The sequence below is a fragment of the Pantherophis guttatus genome, chromosome 1, assembly GCF_059756535.1.
Source record: "Pantherophis guttatus breed Tessera chromosome 1, ASM5975653v1, whole genome shotgun sequence".
NCBI lineage: Eukaryota > Metazoa > Chordata > Lepidosauria > Squamata > Colubridae > Pantherophis > Pantherophis guttatus.
Window position 1 is genome coordinate 156,732,488 of NC_142063.1, and position 17,988 is coordinate 156,750,475.

General features: G+C 38.5%; 1 protein-coding gene across 2 annotated transcripts in view; it reads right to left on the reverse strand.

The window, feature by feature from the left end:
- PDE11A (phosphodiesterase 11A) overlaps positions 1 to 10,866 on the reverse strand; it is a 168,783-nt gene extending 157,917 nt beyond the window's left edge. For both annotated transcript variants that reach the window (XM_034428349.2, XM_034428334.2), the window contains exon 1: positions 9,381 to 10,866. In XM_034428349.2, the coding sequence (XP_034284240.2) occupies positions 9,381 to 10,208 (828 nt within the window). In that variant the 5' untranslated portion in view covers positions 10,209 to 10,866. The remainder of the gene's footprint in view (positions 1 to 9,380) is intronic.
- Between the last annotated feature and the right edge of the window lie 7,122 nt (positions 10,867 to 17,988).

Below are 17,988 nucleotides of genomic sequence, written 5' to 3' on the forward strand. Positions count from 1 at the left end.
AATAACAGCAGATACATCCTAGAAGTGCTTCTAAGTACTGATGTCCCAAACTGTTAAAGATCCTCAACATCATCCATGAAAAGTTGAAATCCAGGAGAAAACATACAGCTGGTCTTGGAAGAATGTTATGGGTGTTGTTGCACTCTGTTTAGTTGCAATCTCCAAACTACTTTCAACTATAACTACGAGGAAGAATTTTAGCACTTGCATCAGAAGGAAGACATGACTGTGAACTACAAGTGCAGATGCTTTTTTTTAATGCTTCCTTAAATAACACTTTTTAAAGTACTGCTGAGGTTGTTATATTCTGTTTGAAGAAATTTTGCAGAGGGAAACAAAGTTGGCTTTGAAGAAAATATGTGGCCACCATTAGTAAAACATGAGCTTAGTTCAGGAAAACAGACTTTACTTTCTTTGGAATAGGAGGAAAAGAAGGGAAAATGCTGTCAGGCTTTCATGTTTATATTTTTTATAGTCTATTTCAACAAGTTGGAGAATTAATATGTCTTGTGCTACGTATTTGTTTCTTGACCTGGCTTATCTTAATGCTATCTAAATAGGGTATTTATTTCACAGCCCTTTAGGATAGTCATGCTGCTTGGGGAAGAAAAGTATGTTTTATCCACAGTAGATAAACATTTACAAAAGAATGTTTTTTCTATCCTTACTTTTTAAAAGCCATTTCCTACAAATTGCTGTTTTTTTCAGTTTCTTGCTGAAATTTGACTAAAATTAAAACCATTCTGGTTTAGGTTCTACCTGACACGAATATAATTTAAAAGCAGTAAATGTTGAAACCTCAGCTAATGCTCTGTTGAACAAAGAACATCTTTTAAATAACTTTCCCCAATCTGGAACTCTTTAGAAATGTTGGATCAGTCGTCATAATTTCAATGACCAAATTGACTGGAGAAGACAAATCTAAAAGTATAAATCTGCTTCAGAATCACTGCATTTCAAAGGCTTTGTCCTTTGCTAAGATTTTACAGGTATCCACTGCCTGTGTCAAGATATAATTAGAAGAATGCAACTAGGAATAAGGTGAGCTATTATGAAACATCCATGTTAGCAACAACCTTTACAATATTTTTTTAAATAGAGAGGAGGAACTACAACAACTCCATTAGGAGATGCCCTATTCCAACAATAGTAATTCAGTTCAACCCTTCTAGGTTCCCCCCCTCCAAAAATGTGGAACAGCAGTTGTAATTCATCACCCATTCTAAGACCGTAAACTGGGCCAGCCATTTTGGTGTAACCTGAACACTACAGGTTTAATTGCCAATCTTACTATAAAGCACAGCTGCTAAGATGATGATAAAAAAATAGTAACACAATATTAATTTCATGGCTTTGTATGACAAAACTAATAATAGAAAACATAATCCAGCTTTACCGTTGACTAAACAATATTGCCTTTCATAAGTATCAGCAACAAGCAGGCATCAAGGCCAAACTGAATCCACTTATACTTACCGGCAATCAAAAGCAGCAATAGAGGTGTGTACATCCACAGACGTGTGTCCAAAGAATTATGACCCAGATTTAATAAGTCATTCAAACTCCACTCTCTGAAAGTCCATGACTGGACAAGTGGAATGATATATGGAAGAAATGGACCAATGACACAAAAACTGTTTTACATTCTTTGCCCTCGCTACATTTTGTAGCAAAAAGCAGATGAGTAGGAAGTTTATAATTACTTACAATTACTCATTATGCATTGTGTGTAGTCCAATCCATTTTATAATTCTACAGACATGCATATTCTTACCTATACTATGTATAAAATGTCTTGGTAAACGAACAATTTAGGTTAGTGGTCCTTAAACTGGGAAGTAATTCCTCCCAGGGGTGTAATTTGGGCATATTGTGGAAATAATGGGGCAACTTGTAATTGCTTGATAGTGCATCAAGGATCCATTTTGGAACTGCTGCCATCAAGAAGCTGGTGTGAAATAACAAGAGTTTGGTTTTTTTGTGGGCATAATGACATAATTTGAGACCAGGAAAATATTAATTGGGTCAAACAGTGTAAGAACTACTGACTCAGGCTGGGTATATGTTGTAAATCAAGCTCCTAAAGAAACACCAAACATCGGATTCCAGGAGTTTTATACAGCTTGTTATGAGACTGAGATCAGAATCGAATAATTTTCAAGGAATTTTCTCTTTATTAATAATCACTTTAATGATCTGGAATCAATTGATATTTATATTGATACACAAATGAACTGCTTTCTAGCAGGTCATTAAAATATGTATATAAAGACATCCTTTTGCCATGAATATTTTTGTACACTTTATTTCACCTGTCTCTGAAGCAATTTCATATGCCAGCAGAAATACAATCCAAATCTAACTGAATGAAGTGTAAAACCTGTGATTTCAGTGCCAAACTCATCAGGATTTGAGGAAGAAAAGCAGATGGTTTAAAAATGTGAAAATGTGTCCAATCCTCTCCATTTTTCTGTGTAATACTAAATATTCAACACTGATATTTATTAACCTACCAATAGAAGAGAATATACCCTATTATTCTAAACTTAGGATCCAAAAACATATTTACATTATGAGGTGTATTTAAAGTTTAAGTTTAAATAACTAGGGCAGAAGACAGGTTTTGGGGGGTTTTCCCCCTCAATATGTCTTTAGGTATCAGCAGTGCTGAAATGTTTGTTCTTCCAAAACATTTGAACTTTATTTTCCATATCATTATTCTTCTGAACATCATTTTCTCCATTATTTATCTGTTATTTTGATTATATATTCACTTCATGGATAAGCAATTAGCTATGTTCAGTACTAAATGATATTTTAAAAAATAACAATTGCTATTAATTTTTAATATTATGAGATTAACAATGATCTGATTGGCAACATCTGTTGCTCACTTGTTTGTTCAATACTGAAGAGTCCTTCTAAGCCTCTTCATTTTTTATACACAATATTTTCTCTTGTTTAGATAACTGTCAATTCTAATATATCTATAAGGGGTTAGAATATAAAATTGTGGCATATTAAAAATTGCCAGTTGAGAAAAAAATAAAGCTTTTTCTTTGATTATATAAAAACAACATTCATATGTGAAACGCAGGGCACATAGAAAATATTGGCTTTTCCAGGAGTACAATAGATCAAATGAAAGTTACTACAATAAGCAACGGCATCAAGACTAGAAATTCTTAATAATTAATCAAAGAGAAGAACCGTGTTACACAAAAGCGAAAAGGCAGCCTTTCACTGGTTCACTAGGGGTTCTGTGAATTTGTAAAAAAAACATTGCTTTTTAAACACTGTTTTTTAAACTTAATACATTGTGCAATGCTACGGTAGCTGTAGAGATTTTTTTTATGCAGGGCTTTCTTGAGAACTGAACATTATATTTCAAGGTTTCCTCCAGGATAAAAGAGTTGAGAAAGACTGAACAAAGGTGTGTTCTGACGTAATAGTTTCTGCTCACTTGATTTTGAATCTTTATGTGTTCATTCTAGCCTTCTTTCTTTTGTCCTTTCTGGCACTTCATATAATATTAGGCTGAGATACCATTTGCTTCACAGAGCCTTGAGTCTCACATTATCTATCACTGTGATGGCAAATCCTGTCAAGAATATATGAAAAATTGAGTAAGAAAAAATGTAATGCAGTGGGGGGGGGATCAGAATGACCCTCAGATGAAACATTGTGCATAACATTCTACATGGGATAGAGAAGATAAATTTAGGTCCCAGGGAGAGTTATATACAATGCTGGCTCCTATTTTTTTTTAAAAAAAAAAAGTCCAAAGAAGACACGGAAAAAATAAGGTAGATTTTGTCTGGAGAAGGCAAAATGTTTGCCAATGCAGTTCATGCAGTAGTGGATGGATATACCGAGGCACACTCAAAACTACTCATGCTGCTGTATCCTGGACTAGCCATAGATTCTGAGTTGTCCATAAGTGCACTCTCATGTGGAGCGTGTTACACTAATTCAAGCAAGGGTTCACCGAAGTGTGGATGACCATGAGCAAGGCCTCCAGATTCAGGAAGAGCTATAACTGACACACAAGAAGGATATGTGCAAAGGCCCTCCTAACCATGACTGTCAGCTACCCCTCAAGCTGGAACTATGAGTCTATGAGGACCCTCAGATTGCATACCATTTTTGATTAGGGAGTATGGCCACATCCAGAATTAGAGATGAAAAATCTGTGGAACTGCTTACTCAGTTTCATCAGGTTTATGACTGAATCTATTCCTCTCTATCTAGATTCTCATTGTCTCCAGATACAGAGATGAAACACACTGACAGTATCACTTGGATGACCAGGGGTCGAGATGTATCATATTGATGATACCTAAACCCAAGTTACTGGATGGACTTTCCTAGTAGTTTCATGTTCAATAGGAAAGTGTCAAATTCTGTAAAATTACTATAAAGTAAAGGCATAGGGTTAGATCCATAACAATATTCAAAAGAACACTCAATAAACAAAACAAAAAATACCCGGCTTCCTTTTTCTGACCACTCTGAGATTTCTTCAAATCTGTGATTATTTAATATTTCATTTATCCCTGAGTGTATTGAGAGTAAGTGTGAGCTGGCTCGTAGTAACAATCTATAAGATAAAGGGTTAATTCTTATTCTTACAGGTATCATCAGCACACAAGAAGAATATGTGCAAATGCCCTCCAAACCACGACTGTCATCTATCCTTTCAGACAAAGAATTCATAACATGTTCAAGCAGCACTACACAACTATTATATCATTTAACTTGTTCAATTATTTTCTAGGAAAAAAAAGATGTTAGAACTATCAGTTTCATTTACAAATCTGTGGGTGGCTATGGCAGCAAAGAGGTACAAAAAAATGAACTCTTTGCTACCATTTCTAGTCATCCTGGTTATGGTAGTTCTACAGAAGTAATAGTAGGAAAAATGGGAGTTAAAATGAAAACTAAATTCATGGAATGCAACCGTTTGAAAGGGTCCACTAAGACTATCATACCAATTGCCTATTTGGCTGCAGAACTTTAAAATAAAGCATCCATGAGAGAAAGCTGACTAACTCCATCTGACTATATCCAGTAAAGTGGAACCCTCCACCTCTCCAGTTAATTGTTTCATTTCCTGCTCTTTCCTTATTAACTGCTCCAAATGTTTGGCTATTATCCTCCCAGCATTAAACATCTACTTTACTGTAATTTAAATATATTATTTTATTCCTGCCCTCTGGAGCAATAGACAATAGTCTTTATTTTCTATGATGTCATGTCCATAGGACACCACAGAAAAAGTGAGGAAAATGACAAAATATGTATCACAGTGGAAACTCTGCATGTTGAGAACCTGACAGTTACCCTATAAAGGTGAATGAAACTTGTGGGATGATTTCACAAGATGTTTTATTACTTTGATTTAACATTGATTAGGAACAGATGCCTATGGTAATTTCTTTTCCCACTTTTTTCTTCTCAAAACAAAATATTCTTAAATGGTTGAATTTCTCTTGTAAAAACTGAAACTTGGTTTCATTTCCTGATCATACCTGTTCCTTTTTAGTATTATCACCAGACCAGATCCTATACATCCTATACATTTGAATTAGACTTCTGTGATCTAAGTAAAGTATTTTGGTATTTGCCTATTAAATTATTTTCTATATTTTAACTATTGTATTTAGTTGTGTCATAAGTTCCCCATGGTAGAAACTTAACATCACTAATAATTCAGTCCTCCATACCTGTTGGGCAACAACTCCCACTATTGTATCTAGAGTTCTAGTTCAATGCATTGAAAGGACACTAAATTGAGATAGATTTTTGCAATCCAAGCACTATCTGGCTACCTGCAAGAAATTAATACAGTAATCACAATGGAGACATAGTTTAACATATAAGAAGTGAGTGCACTGATGTTTGGATTGAACAGTCCACAATGAAGATCCAAATTTGGTATTTCTTTTGCCATTGTAATCAACATTTTATTATTGGAAAACAGTTATTTTTGGTGGAAATTTTTTGAGCACAATTCCTTTCCCTGATATAAAATAATTCCATATTTTTTGATAGAGAAGCTCATATTTGCTTGATGTAGCAGTATTTGTCCTTTTTAGTTAAACCAAACACTTTTTAATAAATATAATGCAACTTGTTGCATACAATAGGCATAGAAGTAAATCCACAGGTTTACTTTTAAGCAAGAAGAAAAAAGCTGTAAAACTGATCAAGCACTCAGCTTGCAGGAGAAGAAAGTAGTTTTGATAAATTATCATTTACAGCAGTTTCCTTCCATAGTGAATCTCTGACTAAGATCTAAGTCCATAGCTCTTTGTGTTAAAAGCAGCTGAATAATTGGAGACAAATGAGTCTTGATATAGTTCCAAAACCAGAATGGCACACAGTGTTTTATAGGGTTGGGTTAAATCAGTGACTTTACTCTTTTAGATGAAAAGCTGAGACCTAACGATAAACCTTATAAAAGATGAACATATGGCAGAACAGATTTAATAAATATTGTAACGTGCCCCAGATCTTAATCACAAGTATTTTGTAATCCATCTGTTCCTTCTGTCTCTTAAATCAGGAGCTCTACATTACAGTGAGACTGTCAGTCAGTAAATCGGTGTGTTTACATTTCATATTGCTTCCCACAATTTTATCTATTAGAATTGTAAATAGAATAAGAATAACTAGTTCCATACAAGTAATTTCACATACTAGTCAGCCTTCTAACTACCATAAGTCTAAATTTACAAGTACAACTAAGAAAACAAATAGACCATCGAACAAATTTTTTTTGATTAAAATCGGATTTTTTTTATTTTTATCAAATTTATTTTAATAAAAAACTTTTGGGGTAAAAATCTATCGTAAGATAGTTTTCTATTTAAGATACATAAATAATTTAGTTTATTCAGCATGAAATGGAGCTTAGTTATGTAGCATGAGGCTGTATAATCTGCAACACTGAGACTATTGGTGAGTCAATAGTGGGTCAAAGGAGTAGCAGAGATGACAGTTGCTCTTTAAAAATTATGATTTAAATCGAGTTGATTTAAATCAAGCCTTTTTACTAGTGATTTAAATCATTATTTAAATTGTGATTTAAATCAACTCGATTTAAATCAAATCCACCCTGGAACAAATCAACCCAGAGTTCGTACTTGAGGATTAAATGACTAGGCTCTAATTATTCTACTTTGGACACATTGTGCCAAGATCTACCTCTCTAGAGAAGACTCTAATACTGGGAGAAAGAGAAGGAAAGACAAGAGAATTACTAGCAGCAAGGTGGATGGACTCAGTTACAATGGTGATGAGTGCACCATTGGAAGACCTGAAAGAACAGGTTAAGGCTAGATCACCTTGAAGAAAATGTAGCTATGTGATTGCTAAGAATTGGAAACAACTTTATTAACACATAATCAATCAATCAAATTTACACTACCTGTATTTATGAAAACAAACTATATTTGGGAATGAAAATGACTTAATATAGGTTACTAAATAATAAGAAGCCAAAATTAAACATGTTCTGGATGGTGATTTACAGAAAAATCATGATGTAGCCCCTCCACTCCCATTACTATAAAGGCAATCTACGTAAAAGCCATTTATTCTAGCCAACTAATTTGTCTGTTCTACATAAAAAAGTATTTTTATTGATCACATTTAATTTATTGCCAATCAATTCTAGAGGTATAGTATAATAATACCCCTTAACAAGACTGCCTTTTTTTCCTGCTAGTCAGCTTCTTGTATTTAGTAGCACTGTCCTATATACTAACCTGGGCACTTCCACCTAATAATGTCTTTATTAATCAGTCTCTGTGTCAATCACATAAAGGAAACCTGTTTTTTTTCTACAAATGGATTTGTCTGTACAAATAACCAGGAGGATTATTAAATTCTGGCAATGACTAATTTGGTAAGAATTCACAGGGCCAATGAAAACATCTACATAATGTACAAAGCAGTTTAAAAAAGCAAATACCATGTTAAGGAATATTAGACCAAGGACTAAAAATTAGTTCTGTGCAATGTTTTGGATTCCATTTCAAAAGGGAAATGTGAATTTATCTGCACCTCTTTAAAGCAGCCAAATCTTTTCCCAGGATATTTTAGCTGCAGAGCGCAGTATGTGATCCTGGGAATAGAGATGGCTGCTTTCAAAAGTTGCAGTCAAGGGCATAGATATCTCTCTTGATGCTGCTGATCATGTTGATGTGAGAACACTACCTGTGCATTGTGACATCAGGATATGAACTCTACCCTTTCGTATTTGCATCATGATACGGCATGTAACGGTGCAGCTTAAGTTGCAATGGATGTTTTGTCCCTTATTTTCTTTAGATGCCTACAGACAAGAGTTCTCTATTTACACTCCCCTATTTTCCAATGCATATTTTCCAAATTATTTATGAAATGATACATAGCAATATTAAGAGTAAAACAGTCAAAACCAAAATGTTTTCACATAAATCCATGATGTTCCCTTTAAATACTATGCACCGGCCAAACTATCCCATCCCTACAGCTGGAATAAATACAAATGAATGCAATCAGAAGGGCAAATTGAGCCTTTTATTTTTACATAATGGTTATTACATGCATGTTGTCATTTTGGCATCACTGTGGTTCGCTTTTGGATACACTGATAGGCACCTTCATGGGTCCAAAATTACTATTATCTAGAGATCCAGCTGGACTTAAACAAGTGATCAGAAGCGCATTTATTTGAGGGATGGCAAGGCTATAACGGTTATTAATCAAGAAACCGATTAGGTTTAGCAGTCAAAGCAAGAATAAACTTCTCAATACTAATTGCTGAAGAATAAAATAAGACTACTTGTGTTTTGCTTCAGCCTCTAGTTGGCCATTGAGGAAAAAATATGCATGACTTATCTTGAGTCTTTAATTTAATCCACACAGGATTCTTTGGCCATAAATTATTACACAACTGCTGCCATCTATCTCTCACTCATCTGAATCCTTTAATCACACACATATAAGCACAAAGGAACCACTCTTTCGGCTACTCTGACTGCAAACAACCTTCTCTCACAGCACGTTGTATTTATACATGAACGTATATTTAAACATAAATACGAAATCTCTTTGCTCCCAACTCGCCACAAAACATGTGTAACAGCTCCTAGATAACCGGCACCAGGGGGAGATCTCTTGCATTTCTGCAAGATATTATGCTTTCATCTAAACAGATTTCTTCCCACGCTGCCCTTCTGGATAACTACAGTATGAATTTAAGCAGGATTTTGTTTTGGTGGTGTTGGTTTTTTTTTTTTTTACCGTCTAAACCGGAGACCTTAGTTTTATAAAGTTATTCTGTTATGGTTATCGAGTCGCCAAGAGGGCTGCTGAAATGCCAGCCGTACCTGGTAAACGTCGGGCATGTTGACGGTCTCACCGTGCTCGGCCACATAACCGACGGTGCCTTTGCCCCAGAGCAGCTGCATCTCGTTGGAGTTCTCCGTGCTGTAGCAAGGCAGGACGGGGGCGCCGCCGTGCACGTCGAAGACCTTAGAGACCAAGCTCTTCTTGCCGCCGCCGCCGCCGCCTTCCACCAGGAAAAGGGAGCCCCTCTCGGCGTCCACCATAAGGCAGACGAAGATGAGGATCTTGTAGCTGAGGGCGCTGAGGTCCAAGTCGTTGGAAATGTCCTTGACGAGCTCCAGAAAGAACTGCCGCTCGTTGTGCTGCTTCAGGTAGCGCTTGTAGTCCAAAGCGGTGGGCGGGTACTGAGGCAGGTTGACCCGGGACTCGAGCAGGGCGCTGAGCAGGTGCGCCGTGCTGGGCGGCAGGGAGCTGGCCTTCCTCAGCAGCGCCCTTCTCCTCGCGCTGCTCAGCGGCTCCTGAGCCCTGGCGTGGAGGTGCTCGTCGTAAGTCAGGTTCACGTGGATCGCCTTGGAGCGCGCGAAACTTTTCCTCAGCTCTTTCTGGGACCCTCGGTGTTGCAGCAGCCCGCCGGCCGTCGGCTCCGGGCCGGGGGAGACTGTGGACGAGGAACTGCTCCGCGGCGAGAGACCGTTGTGGTGTCTGCTTGGCTGCTTTACCGCCCCGCCGTCGCCGAAGTCAGGCGATCCCGCGGGAGCTCCTTTACTAAGGAAGGCGGTTCTCCTCTTCAGCCACTTCTCCACCAGCTCCGGGTGTCTGTCTAAGAAACCTTCCACCGTGGCGGAGTCCAAGCCGGCAGGGTTTGCCATGATCCCGGTAGCCTCGCCTTGCCCCCACCCGAAGGAACTTTCGGCGCTACTTATGCCTCATGCCGCAATCTCCGTTGATCACAAAAGCGGTGGGAAATCTAAGCCACTAATTCCCACGTCCCGAGAAGGCACCAAAGCTGGTTACAAGGCATTAAGCCCTCGCGCGGTACATCCGAAGCCGTCCGGGGCGCTCCGCCGAATGAAGAAACTCAGCGTTGAGCTCTGCGTCTTGTTGGCCAATGCTCTGCTTTTTCCCTCCATTTCCTGTTAATTTTGCTAGCGATCTGCCTCTTCCCTGGTCTCTGCAAGCTCGTCTCTTTTACTTCGGCTTCTCCATATTCCACCCAAGCGCAAGCGCTCGCATAAACGCACACCCCGTTTTGCTTCCCGCGTCCGGGTGTTTCTTGCGGACTTCTGCCGTCCCTCCGGTCCCAATTACCCAACCGGAGCTGCCGCGGATTCTCAGGGGACGGCTGTTAAAAAGCCCTTGCTAACTATACTGCTCCTGCCGGCGACGGCGGCTGCGTAACCCGGCCAGAGCAGAGCGTTGAAGAAACGAGGGAGGAGAGGGGAGAGGGGAGGAGGGCGCACGGGCTGAGCGAGGGAGGGGAAGAGATACAAAGCAGAAGCCGGCGGCGAAAGAGGCAGCGCCTTCTCTTCTGCCTGGAGGCGTTTTTGTGCTGGAATTCAGGCAGCAGCAGAATGAATGAAGGCGTCAAAGGGGAGGGGCGGACATCGATCGCTCTCTCTCTCCCCCCCCCTCATTCCGATCTTCTCATAAAGCCAAAACGGAGATTGCACCAGCGTGGTACATACAGTATATTGGCTAATGGCTCTCGACGTATTCCAAGTCTTCCTTTAAAACGATGGAGCTCGGCGATAGATGCCGCTGGGCTGAAGATGGAGTTGTACCGGGGTGAGGGGCAAGGTGGGGGACAAGAGACGAAATATTTTGAAATGCGGGTGAAAGAATATGGGTAGAGATGGTAGGGCTGTGTGCGCGCGCGCTTCTGTGATTTGTAACTAAGGCGCGCGCGTTTATGTTTGAGGCTGTGAGTTTGTCGGGGCATAAGTTAGGGGGAGGGAAAGCCGAGGGATTTCACACCCGTTTTAAATACAATTATGAAGACTTCGGCCTTGTTGTTTTTAATGGAATGGTTCCAAATAGGACAACTCCCCCCCCCCACTCCGCCCTCTTATGTTTCCATTAATATTTAAAATTCTCTGTATGTAGGATGTTTCAAAGGAACGCAGAAGCTTTGGCAAGCTGTGGGTTAACAGCTGTAGCTTGTTGCCCTCTCCTTACTTTCTTGTAACCCTGTGTGTGATTCCATCCTTCAGTGCAGACATCACTCATAAGAAATGGATCCTTCTGTAGCAGGGAACTCTTGGTAGGTCAGCTCAAAAATAACCCCACTAAATGAAATGGGATTCCATTCAAGAAAGCAGGCGTGGGCTTCCATTCTGATTTATATGGGTTTTTTATTATTATTATTACTCTTTAGAATGAATGCCTCCTGCACAAAATGACTTACTGATAAATATCACTGCCTCTTTTTCCCCTAAAAGAGAAAGCAGCGGCAAGGCAAGATCTTGACTTTCTCTTCAGTTCTCACAAATACCTAAGGATAATGACAAAAACCCAGAGTCAGGGACAGCTGACTGCTTGTACAACTGGGTGCTCCCCCAAATGGTTAAGCACGTGGTTGCCTTTCCACAGAAATGTGCCAGTGCTAAGGTCTGGTGGAAGAACTGCAAACATGCAGTTTCCGTGCCTCCTCTCGCAGTGAGACAAAAATCTGGGCAGCTTCCATTGAGATGGACTGACGTGGAGCTATTCTTATCCACACGTGGAGAAGCACATTTCATAGCTAAATTGAAGTTATGGATCTCAGCATGTGAGGATGCAGGGACATGAATGAAAGCAGTTTCAAATATTCATGAATGAGATGTCAGGCCTTCTCCACGGGCGCCCAGTACACAGCAAGCCTTTAGTTCAAATATCTAAGAACTCAACATGCTTGGAAGGGAAAGAAAATAAGCTTGAAGCTCACCGGGAACTGTTTTTGTGCTAAAGCTCAATCCCAGAACGGGTTGTTATATTAAGCAAATAGTATGTGTGCAGAGTTCCTTTCTCAGAATTTTCACCAATGATTGTAGAATTAGATTCCACACTTGACCAAAGAAATAGGTTCACAAAGCAGATTGAGCTCCAGATGTTTTAAAATGATAAACTTGAAGACAGATCCAAAAAGTTGAAGAGATCAAAGATGGACATATGGAACTTGATGAAGCTTAGCTGATCCTTAATGGAGGAGCATAGAGCAGCATACAAACTTGGTCAGTAACAGTAATTGAAATGAACAAAAGAATGGTCACTTCGAAAACTGTGACCTAAATATCTGTCCCAGATTATATAGCTGAATCAAGCAAAACGGATGCAAGAAAGGAGCACGAAATAAATACCAGCTTCTCAGCACTGTAATATTTGTGATTTCACTGCAATCAGATTTAACTTGGATCTATATATCTTCCCTATTTATATTGCTAAGAATCATTTCCATTTTGCTTGCTTGGCTAGCTCACTTGCTCACTGCAAGATGATGGGCTTGCAAAGTAACCCCCTCTCCAACTGTTCGCTTTTCCTGGGGAAGTAGGATAGCAGGAGCTGCAAAGCCTCCAGAAGGTTGCTGGCACAATCAGGGGGTTCCTTTTTAAGCGTGCACCACGTGGGAAGAAATTCCAAATGGGCTCTGCTGGTAAATTTTGTATGCCACCATATGCCAAGAGCCCTTCTGCAAGAGTAGGCCCATTTCATCCTATTCTTTTCTCACCAGGATCATTTTTCCCTCATCAGGGTCATTTTTCCCATCAATAGGTGTTCAAGTGTTCTTCTGTCATCTTTGGCATAGACAGAAAAACTACTTTGGTATGGAATTGACTGTCCCCCGTTGCTGATTCTGATCAGGTCTCTATTCTCTCTGTTCCCAATCACTCTCACACAATTTCCCTCCAGGATAGTGGATGACAAAGCTTAATGGATTTTATATGCCCTAGATAGTTTTAGAATAAGGCAGAAAGCAGCTATGCACAGCTAAAGGTGCCTCGGTTATGTGTTGGGGATCAGCTAAAGAGGATCCTTTATCCTGAGGATACAGCAGAAAAAAGCAGTTGCCAAGAGATGTTTGTGGTGTAAATGATGAAAGGCAATTTATTGATAATATGTTCAGGAAAACCAGATACTGTTGCTCCTGCTCTGGGACATTTTAAGAATCTGAGGCACCCAGAAGAAGATTTATTTTGGAATTAGGATGTGATTGTCTCTTATCCTCAGAGCAGGTTAGTTGCCTAAGCCATTATGTGAACTGCTTATCTAAAGTTTGGATTACAATAAATCTTTTTCAGCTTTCCCTCGCCTAATGCTTTGTTGTCACCTTGGACCTTTAATTTAGTCATTATCTCTGATTATGGTAGCAAAGTTATAGGTACTTGTTGGACAGTGGATTTCAAGAACACCTAGTTACTGAATGTAGTTTTACTAAGGGAAACGTGCGCCCCCCCCCACTAATTTCAATACAACTTTTTCCCTTTACAGTATATTTGGAAATTAAATAACTAACCTGCGATGCATGGTCTTTGGAAATCTTTTATGATCTCTTGTCTCAAATTCCATTTATCATAATGTTTTTGCTTCTCTCTTTGCTGCAAAACATGTTCGTATGGCTATAGCAGGAATCTATGCTTTGTCATAGAAAGGCTATTATTCAGACCGGAAATAGGCATGCTTAAATTAGTTGATTTAAATGGACTTAGATGTGTCTAATTCAATATAGAACTGGCAGGCTCGTAATGTTTTGTAAATGCACATTAGGAAACAGGAATACTGATCTTCATCCATGCTCCAAATATTTAGAATTAGAAAAGAATTGGACAAACAGGACTATTTTACCAGGATAGTCACTTGTTCCAATGATTTCACCAAAAAAACCCTGCTCTGAATAAAAATAAAATAAGTTGAAATGTACAGATTCTCTGCATGTAAAGTAAATGTGTAGGTGTTACTGGGCGACCTGTAAGGTGCCTTGTATTCCCCTTCCTTCTGCAATTCTTGTCAGACTTCGGAAATAAGATGGTCAGTCATATATATCTGTACACTGTACACTTCCATAGACGTAGGACTTTTGGTTGGAGATAGTAATGGGAGCTCATGTCTCTCCTTTTCTGATTATTTTCTTCTTGAACTACGTTTAATCCTGTACTGCCTCTACAATATTTCATCAATCTGGTAAATTAAGGATGTTTATATTGTAATATTTCACCATAGCTGATTGCTTTGCTCTTATTATGTCAACTAAAGCCAAGAAATTTTCTATTGCAGCTCCAGCTGTGTCATCCCATCTGTTCTTTCAAAAGCAGATCTTCCAGACAATTTATAATTTTATGTTGCAGGAAATCCTGAGTCTGTCTCTTTTCTTCAAACAACAACTACAGAGACTAATAACACCCTTAAGCAGATCCAAGACAAAGTCTCTAACCAAAAATGAAAGCCCATTGTGAAAAATTGCATTAACTTCCTGGCATCTCAGCTACACAGAACAGAAAAAAGTTTTGTGATTGGCGTTAAGAATTTTCCTAAATCAAATTTGCTTGACAGAATTAATGGAGAATTTTTCTTCTTTTTCTGATGATTTATCAGACAGCTGTCGTGTCCTGGGGTCATTGAGAACCATCAGGTCATTGAGACCTACTGATTAGCAAAGTCAACGGGGAATCCAGATTCACTTCACAATCATGTTACTAACTTAACAAATGCAATGATTCACTTAACAACTGTGTCAAGAAAAGGCGTGAAATGGGGCAAACTCACTTAACAAATGTTTCACTTAGCAACAAAACAAGTTTGAGGCTCAGTTGTGGTTGTAGCTTGAAGACTACCTGTCCTTATGCCCTGAACCTGCATTTATGGCCATTGCAATGACCCTGCAGTCACATGATCAAAATTCGGACTCTTGGCAGGCTGCCTGCTCTTACAACCTTTTGGGGGAGGAAGGGAGAATGTATTTATTTATTTTTACAGTGGTGTTATCCTGTGTGTTTTTACTTATATCGATCAGTTTTTCTCTGACCTGAAAACTTTTTTAAAAAAGGAAGCTGAACTGCATGTTATTTTAAAGGTAGACATTATACAGCCCTACTTGCAATACCACTGAGTACTCTCCCTACCTAGTTATCTTCCTCTTCAGTTTGGAGAGGAGCAGGTATGGCTTTATTGTAAGCTGAGAAGGCAATGTGTGATTTGGAGGTGCTATGGCCTGCAGAGTGCAGGGTGGCAGGGGTAGGTGGCGCTACCCACCATGGCACTGGGATAGCTGGCTATGGTGCAGGGCGGCAATCTTTGGTAGCACTGGCAGTACTGGAGCTGAACTAGAGTCCTGGGGGTAATGGCAGCTGGCTGAGATTGCTGAAGCCCTGGGCCTCTACTTCAGCTCCAGTGCTGCTGGTGCCACCATTGCCAATGAATATCAGTTGGGAAAAGACCCACAGGAGCTAACTTTTTATAGACTGATTTCACCTCTTGATGTGGATTATAAATCATATGCAAAAAATACTGGCAAATTTATAAGTAGATCTATTGTAAATATGATTATTTAAAGTTTGAACCGTTCTTTTAGATCAAACTGATTTTATTCCAAAAAGAAATATATATTTATACCTATTAAGAAAAGTTAAATATCACACATTTTAGAGAAGTAAATATGACTCCTTCAGTTAAATATTCACTGGATATATTGAAGGTATTGAATTCTCAGGAGGGGGCTTACTTTTATAGCAGGTATTAAAGGAATTTAAATTTGGACCCTGTTTTCTTAATATGGTTAATTCTACATTAACAGACACACAGATGAGGCTCAGCAATTATGACTGTAATTTTGAGAGGAATTAAATGAGGAGGCACCCATCACCTCTTTATTTAATTTGGCTTTAGAAGTCTTAACAATTGCATGGCAGGCTAATAATCAAATTCAAGAGATTAAATTTGGGAATTGATATTTACTAATCTTATTTGCAGGTGACATGGTATTTACATTGTTGAATCCTAGCTCTTCAGCCAAACATGTTAAAAAACCTTGGATTGCACAGGTATTAGGCTGCTCACTGAATTAAAAAAAAAAATTGATGTACTTCCATACTCCCCTTGCAACTCAGAGAGCGGTATCTAATGCTTTAAGAATCCTACAGTAATCGCATTCAAATCCTTAAAAATACCATAGAGAATATTTTTACAGTAATTGCATTCAAATCCTTAAAAATATCCATAGAGAATATTTACTAAATAATATTACTAAGAATATTTAAAAAGTGTTTGGTAATAATTTTACATTTACATTTAACGTAAGTTGCCCAGGATGGCAAGATGGGCAGCAAACAAATTTAATAAACAAATGAAATAAATTTTAATGCAGCCTGGGGAAAAAAGGAAAAGTCAAACCAATAATTTGAATACTTTAAACTGGATAGCAACTGTTGGTTCTTTCAAGTCCTAATTTCTTATTTCAATCCCTTCCATTAGAATTTCCAGACAAAACATTACATTACTAAATAAAGATTGGAAGCTTGTTTTATTTCTAAGAATCAATTGACAGATTTTATATTGACCACAAAAACAGAGAGGTAGGGAGGTTCCAGATTTTAAAAGCTATTACCAAGCAGCACAAATCATTTGATTCCATTTACATTAGAAAACTGTCTAAGCATTGAATCATTGCCTGACATCTTTAAAATGATAAACGGTACTTTTTCAGCCTAAGCTAAACAAAATTTAATAATGCCTTTACCAAGGCAATTTTTCAAATGGGGAGTGGGGAGTATTACATTGATAGGTAGCATCTCCCCTCTAGCATCCCAACATTTATTTTTTTTGAGGGAATCATCAATATGGGTTAACCCAATTAAAATTATTTAAGAATTAGTATATTTTTATAGGATGATTTTATACTGACACCAGCTAGTGTAATAAAGGCAAGATTGAACACAGCACAGGTTGTTTTGGTTTTTTGGCATCACTTGACACTTCCCTGGATAAGAAAAAAGTTAGGATTCTGCAATTCGTCTATTCATTGTGAACTTAATATAAAATTATTTGGCACTTTCAAAAGGAATACTGTAATGTCGAAGATCTATATGCTACTATTGCAAATCCAGATGGGGATGCTCACTTGACTGAACCAATGTTTAGAATATTGATTTAAACAATGTGATAGATGGACCAAAATGATAATTGTTATGGAATTTCTGTCACTATCCAAGAGTGAAGAAGTTACACAGGTAGCTTTTAACCCCTCCTTAATTAGCATGTACCCTACAGAATCAGTCTTCAAACTGTTGGAGCGACTATACACAAAAGGGATCTCTTTATAATATCTAGGGAACATGCAATAAATTAGTAAACCTTCTGCTACAGAATTTTTAACGAAATTGGTTCAGATTTTTTGGTTAAAAAAATCATTATTGCAAAGTAAAGGGTCTCCAGATATGGGTATTTGCATCTATTACATAGATGGTATTCAGCAGGTTCTGACCAGTTCTGGAGAACCGGTAAATGCCACCTCTGACTGGCCCTACCCTCATCTATTCTTTGCCTCCCGAGTCCCAGCTGATCAGGTGGAAATGGGGTTTTTGCAGTAATCTTCCCCTGGAGTGAGGTGGGAATGGAGATTTTACAGTATCCTTCCCCTGCCACGCCCACTAAGCTACACCCACAGAACCGGTAGTAAAAATT